This window comes from Mya arenaria, chromosome 5, assembly GCF_026914265.1.
Source record: "Mya arenaria isolate MELC-2E11 chromosome 5, ASM2691426v1".
NCBI classification, from domain to species: domain Eukaryota; kingdom Metazoa; phylum Mollusca; class Bivalvia; order Myida; family Myidae; genus Mya; species Mya arenaria.
In genome coordinates, this window is record NC_069126.1 from 29355392 (window position 1) to 29369974 (window position 14583).

The 14583-nt window shown below is 34.1% G+C and overlaps 1 protein-coding gene across 1 annotated transcript; it reads left to right on the forward strand.

Annotated features, from left to right (window-relative positions):
- Positions 1-4647: 4647 nt before the first annotated feature.
- On the forward strand, positions 4648-11456 carry LOC128235274 (myeloid differentiation primary response protein MyD88-like). Its single transcript, XM_052950083.1, has 7 exons — positions 4648-5263; positions 6972-7101; positions 7611-7697; positions 8513-8566; positions 9548-9740; positions 9986-10077; positions 10308-11456. Exons 1-7 carry the CDS (start codon positions 5033-5035, stop codon positions 11093-11095), a joined length of 1575 nt encoding a protein of 524 aa, XP_052806043.1. The 5' UTR covers positions 4648-5032; the 3' UTR covers positions 11096-11456.
- Positions 11457-14583: the final 3127 nt, after the last annotated feature.

The window sequence follows — 14583 nt, forward strand, 5'->3', positions numbered from 1 at the left end:
TTTTCACTAGTTTAGATGACTGTTTAAACGTTCATGTTAAAACAAATATTTTGAGAAAGCAGTTGAGTACAGCGAACGCAATTAATTATTCAAGGCGTTTATTCTAAGTAATTTTTAATGATTAAGAATGGGCGGAACTTGGGAAAAATTGCTTTATCATAAAATGTGTAATGTTTGGTATTTTTTTTCCTTTAACAATAGATGTGCAGAGTAATAATTTGTAATAGTGTTAAAGTTATCTCCTGTATAAGCATTTAAGGTTTTAAACTCCATATTTAAAAACCAAAAAAAAAAAAAAAAAAAATATTTTTATTTTTTTTATTTTTTATTAAACTGACTATAAAAACGGTAGGGTCGGCGCCTATTCCGTAGGTAGGGTCGGGTAACCCGAACCAAATGTATGTTTTTAGGCCTAACTTGTAACGTTTAAGAACAATAATAACATCACAGTTTTATTTAAATAGAAACAGATATTATGCAAAGTGAGGTACTATATAATCTGGCATAATATGTGTGTTTTACTGAAATCTGTATATTCAATTACTTTGATACTGTGGACATTCAGTTAAAATCTCATTAACAGCTGAATGACTTGTGGTATTAAAAGCTTTCATGTTGCGTAGGGGGCATAATCAATATAATGAGAATCCTTATCCTTAGACATGCTTCTCTGATACTATGCAGTCTATTGGCCAGCTATATTTACAGCCCTATTCAAACACATGGATTCTTACCTTAAAATGAATTTATATTCTTTATACGATAATCAAGCTAAGCTATTATATATGTTTTGTTCAAGTTCTTATTTTTTCTTATTTTACACACTAGTTAAAAATACATTAAGTATACCCTTATTAAGTGCATTTAGCTAGAGATGTAACCAATTTGATTGAACGTAATTGTTGAAAGGGACGCCCAACGTTTAATTGAATAATTTTAACAACAGCTCAGGCTTTAAAGCCCTGTTTCCTTCCACGTCCTTCGATTGCATGTTTTTAATTTACAGTGTTTTTGAATTTTAAAGAATTTATGCAATGCTTGACTCGACTGTTGTTACGAAACCTGTGAGCATTACCCTTTCGAGATTACAGATGTAAAATGTTTGACTATCGAGTATCGATTGTCATGTATTTGAAATTACACATCACGTGTTGTCTTTATCACGAAACAAGAATATCAATTTAACAAAATAAAACTATTTCAAGGGCTTAAATGAACACACACATGCACGCACGCACGAACGCACGCACGCACACACACACACACAAATAAATTTCTTCTGATTTAATCTAAAACAATTCACGAAGCGTTAAGTCAACGTGTTTTGAATGGGAAGAAACTGTAGAGACAGGAAAAGTACATTTCCCTATATGGTAATGATTACATAGATTCGTTGAAAGTCCGCTGAACATTGAAATTCTTAAAGATTGAGCGCAGTACTTACTACAGGCCGATGAGCATTTTCATTGGCTGAAAATGTAGATTATATTCTGGAGAGTTTTGGGACTTTTGCATGAAGTTCTTTTAAAGATAATCATGAAAAAAACTTCTTTTTAGCTCGTCTATTCAAAGTCGGAGAGCTATAATACTCACCCTGGCGTCGGTGTCATACATGGGTTAAGGGCTTGCTTGTAAGAATCAGCTAACACTCCCTGTTTTGCATTGGACCTTGACAATTGTTCCCAACCATTTAACCTACTTTATTAGTCAAGTGACAACTTTATCTTGAATATTTATCAAAATATGGGCACACACATATCAGTATCTAAGCAACTGCTTGATGTATTGTAAGGAAACTTAACACAACTGTTTTCAACCATCCAACCTACTTAATGAAAGTAAAATTATAATTATCTTCCATGGTCGCGCGTGTAAGATAACTGTTTCTTGCATATATATAATCCAAATAATGGTCCTTTATTATATGACTTAGAAATTCATACACATGTGTAACAAACATCGCGTATTTAATAGCTGAAAATGCAAAAATACTTAATGATTGGTGAGTCCTAAAATATTTTCTGTGATCTACTTTCGTCTCATACGGTAGAAACACCGTGTTATCTGCATCTTTCTTTCAAATTAAACTCTGTATTCTTCATAGCAACCGTTGTTTACGATATTTATTCATCCTTTCTGGTTTATCAAAACAATTGTATTAAGTGTGATTCATCATATTTGAGAGTAAGAGTGCATCTTTAAAGGTTTTCATGTAAACACTTTTAAGACAATATATATACCAGGAAATATTTCATATAATTATAATGCAATAAAACTTTAGACAAGTGCCCCCAACTATCCAACCTACTTAATGATTAACGATGCACTCTTACTCCCAAATAAGATTGACCACAATTAATATAATTGTTTCAATTTACCGAAAAGGATGAATGAGTATCGAAAACAATGGTTCTTACGAAGGATACCGTGCTTAATTCCAAAGGAAGGTTTAGATCACTGCAAATTTTGTTCAATTCACCAATCATTTTAATATTTGTGGGTTTTCAGCCATTAAATACACGGTTAAAATCTCGTTACTAGTAATTGACATTTTCCATAAATGCATTATACAGTAAATAGTTAAAGGTATATCACTCAAAGATTATGTTTGTTATACAAGTGTATGTATTGTTTTTAAATAAGAGTGTCACTTTAACATTACTCTATTTTGTTCATGACGGAAATTATAGCCCTTTATTTTTCGACTTAGAAATGCTCCTTAAGGGTTTGCATGTATATTGCGTGTATATGTTTCGGCACTTACTTGAGGTATTGCTTTGAAAAGTTATGCAAAGTCTCCAAACTACCCAACTTTCCTATTGATTCGAGTTAGCTAATTAATTATCTGGAATATAAAGAATATCATGGGCTTTTATTATTAAGCTTCAAAATTCTGGTTTTAGGTTTTGAGATCAGTCTCTCATCAACGTTTTGATGTATTGCACTTGGATTTAGTGCAAAAGTTTTCATCTATTTAACATTGTGAAATAACCAAGTAAAATCACAATGTTTGGCATAAAATACATGCTATGGTTCTTCATTTCTCGACTTAAAAATTATGTTTAAGGATGTGCATGTATATAAAGCATTGTATAACATATGTCTCTCCCGTTTTATTTGCTTTGTACCTTCGTATATTTATGTTTTCTTTTTACAACAGCCTCGTTGTATTATGTAATTCTTGTTCACATGCTCATGCTGTCACGTTATATGAACTGAGTTGTTTGAAAATAAAAACTTGAAACATGTAAGTGTGCATACGTCAATATATTCGCAACTACTTGATGCATTTCATTGAAACTTTATACAAGAGCTCCGAAACAATCCAACCCACTTGAGTAATCAAGTCAGCTAGTTGCATCTTAAATGTACTACAAATGATGGCTAGAAATTCTGGATTAAAGCCGTGAAATTGTTGAGCGCGCTGTCTCATTGACAGCTCTTGCTGTTATGTCCTGCTACTTATTTTTCAAATAATGAACACTATTTACTTCGATCGGTTTGATACCTTGGTCCATGTTTAAAAAATACAGCGAACTAATTATTTTAAAGATTCCTTTTCTTATCACAGTATGAAAGTATGGAAGTTCCTATTGATATAAGGACTGTAAAGGGGTTAACAACCTTTAAATGTCAGTCTTATTTTACACATTTTTAAATTATGAATCACATTGAGTACGTTGAATTATATTAATGGTACATTATTTGAACACTTTTACTTGTAAATGATCGAGTGTCTGTCGGTGAGTGTATGAAATCAATTGTACTTACTTTTGTTACATTTATATAAACAGGAAAAACTGTATATATACATGTGTATATCCTATTCATTTAACTTTGGGTTAATTGTGATGTCATAACGCGTATTTTTAAATAATTTATTATTGACATACATGCTTTTGTCCACAAAAGGCCACATTGTAAATATGATGTTCTATTTATAGTCTTTGTCTTCTACTATGTCATAATGTGTTTTCACCTTCTCAAAATAATGATGTTATATAAATATTTATATATATGCACTTATATGTTTAATCAAGTAATCGCGTTCAAGCAAGAAATTTTGCTAAATGAGATAAGGCACTTGAAGGCCTAGTTTAAGTCTTCTGTAAGTGACCCCCCCCCCCAAAAAAAAAAACAAACAAAAAAACCCGTATTTTTGTACACAACCTCTGTTAATTGATTTTAATTGTATTGCCTAATTGTCTTATCAGATCTCCAATCTGAGTATCCCCCACAACACAAGACCACACTCTCGCGTAAAATCGTGCCAACGAGAGTGATTATTATAATGTTGTAATAACTTGTTTCACAATCGTTGTAAAAAAAATATGTTTAAATTAAACTATCCTGCTGTGCAGTTTTTGATGTTTTATTATAAAAAATGGACCCTAAATGGCCCTGAGCCAATTAACGAATACACAGGAAATTGGATCCTACTGCGACACCAGTCCAATTAGCAGGAGATTCACAACAGGGGATTTTTATGCCAAACATTCCTTAAACTAGGCCTTTAATACTGTTATGCTTAAGAACTCTCGAGAAATTGGGGTCAGGTATGAGCCAATATTCTCTGTTAAGATGGAAGTAAACATTTGCTGATAAACTTTGCCATGTCGATAAGGAAGTAAAGATGCGGAAGTTATTGAAACACTTCAACGCGTCCGTATCTGAATCTGAATTAGAATTTTATGTAACGTATCTTTTGAAACCACTTGTTAATTTTAGATCCACTATTGCGTTTCGTACCTGACTATATTTTACACTGAGACGTAGTTTAAAAATAGGATAAACTTGTGTTAATAAGCTTTTTCAGAGTAGGACAAAAAGAAATGTAGCACAAATACAAACAAAATAATATGTTTTCGAAGGGTAGGCATACGATCTGATGGAAATTGTTAGCAGCAATACATTCTTTATCAAGGAGAAAGGATAAAACATAAAGCCTTGTGGTATGTGAAAGAATGATATAAAACGATAACGAATAGTAGTGCGATTTAGTAGTAGAATAAAGAAAAACACACACATTAAGATGGATATTCAAGACAGTGAGCTTGACTTAGGACTTCCGGTTGATTACCGCCTTTTGCCAATTCGAGCACTAAGAATGACCGCTCGAAAGAAGCTCGCAGGATTTCTAGATCTTGAGGGGACGCTGATTGTTGTGAACGAAGGAACTAGGGACGAACAGGATGTTGTAAACGATTGTAATGGACTCGCTGAGTTGGCTGGACTCACATATCAAACTATCAGAGGGCTTCAGGTAAGCGTTTTCTGGAATATAGACGTACATGCGTGCACGTGAAATATGTGGTGCTTATTCGTGCCACAGGGCACGAAATTAGCACAAGACAAAACCCTGCACTTATGAAACGACTTTTAGGGCCTTTTCCAAATTATCGATTTTATAAAATAGTTGTTAAAACGATGCTAATCGCTAGTTAAATAATTCGGATTTGTTCATCCGAAAGTCTTAATGCGTTGTTTGGTCGTATATATGACTAAAATCACTTGGAATCATTCATTCACATAAACAATCATTTATGCATACATCCATTAAAGTATTTTAAAAATATAACTCATTTTAAAGGCACACACTATAGAATAGGTTGATGCATTTTTTTTTTTTAATGCATTAATATTATCTCGTTTAACATATTTGACTTTATTGAATTAAACAAAACAAAATGCGTATAATTTAGGAACAGATAACAAAATATTAGCTATATTTTGGCGCTTTTTGACTAGGAAATGTGTGGCCACGTAGAGATTAATTACAAAAACGTTCATTAGAGGGCTAATATTTTTTATCTGTAATTAAATCATATTATTTTGTTTAATCATATTATTTTGTTTTTGTTTTCATCAATTAAGTCAAATAAGTTGATAATGGTAGTGCATTTTAAAATAGTTTTTTTGTTTGAACCTATATTCTGCACCTTTAAATTCATTTCACAATATAGCTCATTTTGAAAATCTTCTAAATTCAATCATATCATCACTGTCAAATATCTTCCTTGTTAAACATTTGCTATCTTAAAAGATATCTTGGCAAAGTGTCAAATACGGACGAAAAATAGTACAAAACTTCCTGTTTGAATAATATACGCGTGATTTATTACGAATGCTATCAAACAGGCCACAAATCTCAGGCAAGCTCCTGCAATGAATTATAAGTGATGAGCTCAAAGATGATCGTCACATAGCTAGGACACTTGAACATGGCCCTTCAGTTATTTGATAAATATTACATATGTGTTTAAATAAATATTTATATATAATAAAAAAATCAAGTAAAGAAAAAATATGTAATATTTATACTCATTACAAGATATTAATATGTATAACTATTACATTTTTTCTCTACAGTCAGGCATTTTAAAGAAAAATTTATAATTATGCGAATAAATTTCAAAATGCATAAAGTACCCTCTACGTATATATTATATTATGCATGGCTGTTTACCAGACAAAAAATATAAGAAATACATTTTTCATTTATACTATTTTTTAATAATGCGTTCCGGTCCTTACATACAAAAATACATACAATGAACATAAACATTTTTATTGTATCAGTCAATCAAAATGTGAACATTTAAATGAACAAAATACAGAAATAAATCAATGTTACATAATATCATTCGAGTATCAAGCGTGACACAGTTTAATGGTATTGACTAAAAACGGGTGGAGCGAGCATCCGGCGATGTTTATGTTTTGAAAGGAGAAAAACATATTATAATTATTATGGATAAATAGTTTCACACTCATCGCGTTTTATTTGATGTGTAGTATTGTTTTGTTGTATTAACTTTTAACTTCTAAAAATACTATTTATATTACTTGATATTGGGATGACCATTGACTATGAAATATCACATATACATGTATGTTACACCGCTTGTGTTCCAATGAGCATATTGCCTAATGTATTCAAAAGACACTCTCAACTCCATGTAATTTTCCAGAGAAGCGACAGCCCGACAATGAAATTTCTTGACACATGGAACGATCAAGCTGCTACTGTTGGCAACTTGTGGAACTTCCTGATCAGTCTTGAAAGATATGATGTGGTAGATGCGTGCCGCCGAACTATTTGTAAGAAGTTGTTGTGATACACATTCTTAGCTTTGTTTTGTTATTAGCATGTTCCTAAACCGGGTTTTAATACGGAATAGTCCACATTTGTTTTGATTTGTAAACTACACTTATGTAAGGTAATCAACAACATGTTATGGAAGATTCACAAGAAAACACATTGTTTAAAGATAGTAAACGCATAAGTTTTCTTGATTATAGATTACGAATATTAAAGCCCTGGGTCCGTATTATAAGCATCTTATTTTTTAAACATATTTTAACTTAAAGGTAAAATTTATAATTGTTATATTTCTTCAAAAAACTTAAACTTTAAAATGGAGCTTTCATTTTTAAAAACTTAAGTGTCCATATTTTAATTACATAATCTACAGTAAGCATTTCACGTTCCACCAGTAAAATAAAACAGTTAAAGAAAATGACGAATTTAAGGAAAAGGTACAATTTAAACTTGAGATCATGCTTCTATAGTACTAAACGTAAAGGATATCCTTTTCTTTATTTCATAGTTAGAGACTGCGAGGTATACTTGGAACAGGCAGAAATAGAGAGAGCAGCAGTAAACTTTGACATGCAAAGGATTCAGGACCCAACAGGTATCATGTTTTGGGGTTGAGGTTATCTCGAGCACCTATTATCCTCCCCCACCCCCAGTTTATTCACTAGCTGGCAGTGTCACCGACCCGGACCATGCATCTAATGTCCCCCATACTCCCGCCGCCCTCCGGTGGTTTGATGAATACTGAATAATTATGCAGACGGGACGGCAAAATGACTAGATAGAGGTTAATTGTTTGTTTCAGAGTAAGATCGTAATATATTTCATCGATTGAGCTTCAAAATTTGTATTTCACGAGTAGCATAACCACGATTGAAATATTCACATTTGGTGAAATACATTGCTATCATACATTGAAACAAACATTCTTTTTATTTATATTGTATGCCTAAAGATTGGAACTAAAATCATTTAATTACACTTTTTAGAAAAAAAGCCAGTTTGTATGCGCAGGTATTAAACGTAATTTCGGAAATGACGTCGTTAAAATTGTGTCCCAGCCCTTTCTTTGCGCGCTGACCTTAGAATCGAAACCGAGAGTGGGTTAAAATTTAAAAAAAAACACGAAAATTATCAAATGATTTTTTTCCAGAAAATATCAATTTTATTTCACTGTTAAATCTTTTTAAACCACCGGAAAGCATACAATAAATGAATTTAACTTTCATATGAATTTTGATCCACTTATTGTAAAGGTGTTGCTGATGATTGTCGATTTTCGTTGGATAACGCATGCCATATCCCTTAATGGTATTTCTCAAGTGCGTCCTATTAAAACGGAATATTCCTGATACTCCATACAATCCATATATATGTATTTGTATAGATATCTTTTGTGTTTTCTTTTTTCAGTTTCAAACTCTGAAATGAGAGTTGATGAAACAAAATACAGCACTGATGAAGACGGTAATACTTTTACGACACACATGTGTATCTAATGGCATTATAAACACACACTGATATATTTGGCTTTAGCGTGTAATTAAACTGTGAATGGAATTCATTAAATTATTTGTTTTTGTTTTAATTTTTAAGTGTAGGGCTATCAAATAAGCGACATTTCTTAAAATGTTATCATTTGCCGCCAACCTTTTGGTGCTTACTCTAAGATCAAGTGAAATAATAAGTTCACTTGTAATGTCTCTTGAAGGCATCGTTTGTCAATGTTGGATTGAACCGGTTAAATGTCTGGACCCTACATTAATTTTGTATCGTTTGTAAAGGTTTTATGAATAGAAAAAAAAGGTAAAAATATACAGTATATCACAATATTGTTTGGCCTTTAATGTGACACTCTTACTCAAAATCAATACATACACATGTAAAACAAACATAAATTTTAAGTGATACACACTCAACTACTTACTAAATAATGCATTTATGGATACTATTATTTACTTCAAACAAAATTACAAACATGTATTTAATAGCTAAAAACTGAAAATCATTATTGGTTGGTGAATGCTTAAAGATTTACTGCGATCTACTATAGTCTTATAGGGTAGCAATATCGTGTATTCAGGATATTTCTTTTAAATTAAACTTGGTATCCTTCATAAGCATCAATGTTTTTGACATTTCTTCATCCTTTTTGGTATATTAAAACAATTGTATAAAATGTCTTAAATCTTATTTTGGAGTAATAGTGCATCTTTAAAGGTTGCAAGGAATTTTACGCATTTTTATTTTTATCGATTTTTTTAACATCGAACATCGTTTTTATGCTTACTTATTGAAATGAAAATGAAAAGTTTATTTATATGACGGTGATTTTAATTTTTCATGGGTGGATATTCTTGTCACAACTTACCCAACATCTCAAACAAATAACATTTAAAAATCATATAGCTTTTGGACTATGTGTTAATGGTTCAGCTCTCATTTCAGTTATTTACCAAAGGAAGACTTACTATGATGCGTTCGTTTGCTACACAGACGAAGATAAGGAGGATCGAGATTTTGTTAGGATGATTATTAAAGAGCTTGAAGAGCGAAGAGGCTTGAAATTGTTTGTACCAGGCCGGAATGATCTACCGGGGTCGGCTCAACATACGGTTACTGCCTATCTAATTGAAGAAAGGTGTGGAAACAGATTTATAACAAACGACTTTTAGAAATGTTGTTACGACCTAGTATTTAATTATCAGGTCACTAATACTTAACATCGACTGTATAACTGACACAAGGGTGTTACTAATACCCACGAAATATGTACAGATTATAACCGCAATCTAAATGATAAGGAAACTGTTATGATAAATCGCCATTTAAGAGAGAAAACTCGTTTGATATTCATCCAAAGTTAAAAGTATTTTCGTTTTTCAGATGCAAACGTGTCATAATCATAATGTCCAAGCCTTTTATGAAGAGCCAAATGTGCGACTTCCAAGTCAAATTTGCGTTTGCCCTTTCTCCAGGTAAACTTCTTATATTAATCTGATTATATTGTTCTTATATAAAAATACAATTCTTTTAAACAATTGTGTATTTTTATCTTTGGAACCACAAATATACTCCGGAGCATAAGCCTATAACGAGTTCTATCAAATATGTTATCTGTATTGTTGTGTTACATAGCTGGACTTACGTGTGCTTTACATGTAAAAGTACATAGGAACACAATTAAAACATTTGTTTGGTCTTATAGGAGCAAGAAGTAAGAAGCTTATACCCGTCATCAGAGAAAAGGGGACAACTGTTCCGAGAATTCTAAAGTTCTTGGCTGTATGTGACTTTACCAAAGCCGACATTTTGGACTGGGTCTGGGATCGACTTTACACCGCTGTTATTGCACCGTTGGGAAAGCAGACTTTTTTTGAGCCAGAGGACCCAAACAATCCGTACGGAGAAATAAATCTAAAGGAAATCACGTTTCCATCATGCAAACGCCTTGATGACGCTTCAAATAACAATGATGCTGCATGCGGTGATAGCAGCAATGTCATAGAAAGTACAACATTGCCGATCCATGAACCACGGGTTCTTTACAACAGAGGTCAGCCATATATATCACCGGTGCATCTTAGCCATTTCCTACGGTCAGAAGACCAAATGTCATGTAGTGACAACCAGTCCTATACTCAAAGTGTTGATTCAGCAACAATGTCTTCCTCTGATTCCCAACACGAAGCCTCGGAGAACAGTGAAAGTATCAAAAGTAAGCAGAGCCTTTTTAGCTCACTGTTGGGAAGAAATAAAAAGTCGAAAAAGGCAAAGGCAAAAACACAAAATGAGCCTGTTGAACAAACGTCCTCTTCAAGCTATTACAGCAACAGTCACGTGGTTTCATCGACCGATCGAAGTGCTCCTGTACGAATCAATTATCGCAACAACTTTCGCCGTCGGGATCCTGATGAATTTTCCTTCCTATCGAGTGGAAGTGCAAGCGAAGAATTGCAGTTCAGTGCCGATCAAATGGAAATGGATGAGATATGATTTGCTGACGTACTCGTACCATTGAATACAATCCATTTTTTTCATTTGAATGTTTAAAAGCGATATATTTTAGGGTTTATAATCGTAAATGACGATTTACGTTATTGTATTTAGTGATATACACATTGTGTATTAACTAGATGTAATGAATAAGCACACCTTTTATATCCTGGATTATATAAAACATACATGACCCCGTGCTCCGCGTAGATCCAGTGTTGAGGGTCAGGAATGTACCGACATTGTGAAACCGTATTGTGACTTTTAATACTTTTCGGTTTGTTTTTGATGTTATACAAGTCTAGTTGTATTCCATTCTGTTATGTGTCATTTAATGTGTAGCCAATAAATATATACTTGATGTGGCTTATTATGTTGTTCTTCCGAGTGAGAATGTATTCAACTTGCGACTTATTGTGCAGTATTCGAGACCGTTCACTTCTACGTATTATTATAATGCATATTTTCCATTCGGAACACCTCGGTGATTTCCACCGAAAACAAACTCGAATGTATGCCGGTACATTAGTAGCAGTAGGTCGAAAAAATATATACTAGTACAACTTGATTTTAGTGTTTTAACGTGTACTGTATATTACTAAGTCTAAATCGATTGCCATTGAAGTATATTAATGTACAAACAATTATGATTCACAAAGAGTAAAGTTAAATTGAAATTACTACGCGATCTACTTGCAATTTAGTTAAATATATAGATTTCTGACATTGTAAACAGTCCATCCGAGGTTGTTTACGATGGAAAATAGCCGAGGTGTTCCAAACGGAATAATTTCAAACTACAAGCATTGTTTGTATGTAGCTAGTATTTCGTACCATAATGACCAATCAAACGTCTAATTAGTCGAGCGTTTATACCATACAAACCCTACAAATGTTTAAATACCGTGGTAATAACTCATTACGTATTACTTGTAGCTTGAGTGATAACTATTCATGGATCTAATTGGAAATTAATATAATTCATTCCGAAATGCGATGTTGTAACGTTAAAATAAAATATGTTTAAACTCAAATTACTTAAGAAAGGAATTGCATCGGATCTCGGCTGAGGTGCAATGCTTATTAATAGGATAAATTTACGTTGAACTACAAATGATTCCCGTTTACCCATTGTCTACATGGTAGGCCTAGCACGTACCGTCAAAGGTTGATTGGGTAGACCCTTGAAAGTTACGTCGCCAGCGCTAGGGCCTATAGGGCGCGTTTTGTCACAACCCGTTCTCTTTCGTCATGATTTAAATGAGGGGGAATATCCGTTGGAAATGTTATTTCATTATATTTGTATATGTCGACAAACATTAAATGGGAGTGGGGGATATGTCCTTTGGAATTGTTCTTTCGGTGAATATACTCTTAGAAAGGAAACAAAAGAGATGCAGTGTATGCACGATGAATATGCAATTTTTGCTTTAAAAATCATAATTATAAGGGAGTTAACTCTTGTACCACTAATACCTTTCATTCCATTGCGGTAATTCTACACTTGATTTACCTGTATTTGGCGCTCACATTCATTTTTAGAATTTAAGTCGCGGGGACGGTCGTCTAATATTTTTTTTATGGCGGATTCGGGAGCTCGGCCCAAAACTTCGCGTTCGAAGAGGCCATTGTCGCTGTACGAACAAATATCGGAGTGGGAACGTGAGGAGGATGTTTTAAAAAGGGACTTGGAATTGTTGAGCCCCAGACAGAAGCCTATTCCGCAGGACATTGAAACTCTGAAGAAAGTAAGGGCTACCCTCCAACGTTTGGTTGAGGAGCGCCGTAAATCTTCTGATGCCCGGCGATTAAGGCGTGACATTGAAGAACTAAAAGGTCAACTTTCAGCGTTGGAAGTTTCAGATACGCATGACCCCATCTCCCCATCCCGACCCATGTTTGGACATAGGGTTGCAGAGAATATTCAGCTGCTGCGTGCTTCAGAATCGCTCAACCGCAAGGTGGATTCAAAAATGCCGCTTGAAGTATTGAACATCGTGGAAGGTAATGTCAAACCAAAGAAAATTAAATCAGGAAAATCTTCAAAATGTACTTCTATACAAGTTAAACGACCCCAATTGTGGCCACACGCATTTGTCCCTAGCCAGTTATGTAAACAGTCCGAGATTTAGTACAATGACTTAGCCATGACTCAATTTATTTAAGGAATGAATTGCGGGGTTGATGTCATTATCGGGATATGAACGTAATTGGGTTGGTCAATGTGTGTGGAGTCCGAAGGACTCCACGCGTACTTTGACCAACCCAATTGCGTTCATATCCCCGATAATGACATCAACCCCGCAATTCATTCCTTATATTTACACCAATAGATCATTATTTCGTTCAAGAATTGTTAAAAAATACTTCATTTCATTTAAGAAAACCTTTCAGTAATCCGTGCTTACCCATTCTGTAAATAGAACGACCCGACAATAACCGGAAACATTTTTTTCAAATGACGTCACAATAACGCGGGAAAAGATCAACCACTTAAAATCACTTTATAACGTAAAATTGAAACACTTTTGGTACCAATATATTTAAAATATAATAAAGTAACACTTTTAAAAATGTTGATCTATATTTTACGGGACCTGCAGATACAATATAACCAATAACAAGATCAATAGCTTTCATGTATATTGTTATGCAATGAATTGCGATCCGAACATATCCGAAGATGCTGCGTTCATCGATTGATGAACGCAATTGCCGAAAGGCAGTTCATTTAAGGAATGGAAGTTGAGGTGTAAATATTGCGGGATATTGTTCAATTTTAATCCATTTCATGAAGGCTCGAGAATTTCTTTGGATGAAATGGACCGTAGGATTACACATTTACGATCTATGATGTGTTTTGCACATGTGTATCAATGGAAGTGCATTTTAAACATTCATCAAGAAATATTGCTGGACAATGAAAGAGGCAATCGTACATGGCAGGATAGTTTTGCAGATATTGAAAGCCTGAATTTGCTAGTTGACCGGTGACCTGTTGCTCACGCGACGCGCGCTTCCGGTCAGTGTGGTACGTCGCTTGGATCGTCAGGAAAGCGATCGTGGTTCTGCTCCTTGTATCAGAAGGGTGAGTGCAAGAAATCTTCAACTCACGCAGCTCGTATTGGGTCGGATTTACGAACGGTTAAAACATGTGTGTGCTATTTGCTACATGAAGGATCGTGATATCCGGGAACACCGGTGTGTTCCAGTTCCTGTCAGCACAAGCAGGACTGACTAGATAACCGGTGTCTAACGTCTGAGTTTTCCAGTGCATTTTTGGTCTGCTTCGTCTATTAATCAGTTGCTAGCGTCTGATGTTTACCATTCCGAGGTCTCTAGATTGTCGCCGGACCCCCAGCCGAACTTTTTTCAACGTTCTAAGAAGTGTAGTAAATATCATGGACAACTCAGCAGTTGAAAAGAGTGTATCCAAGACTTTTGACGTCTCTGATTCCGTCGATCGTTGTCCTGAATCGGAGGCATCG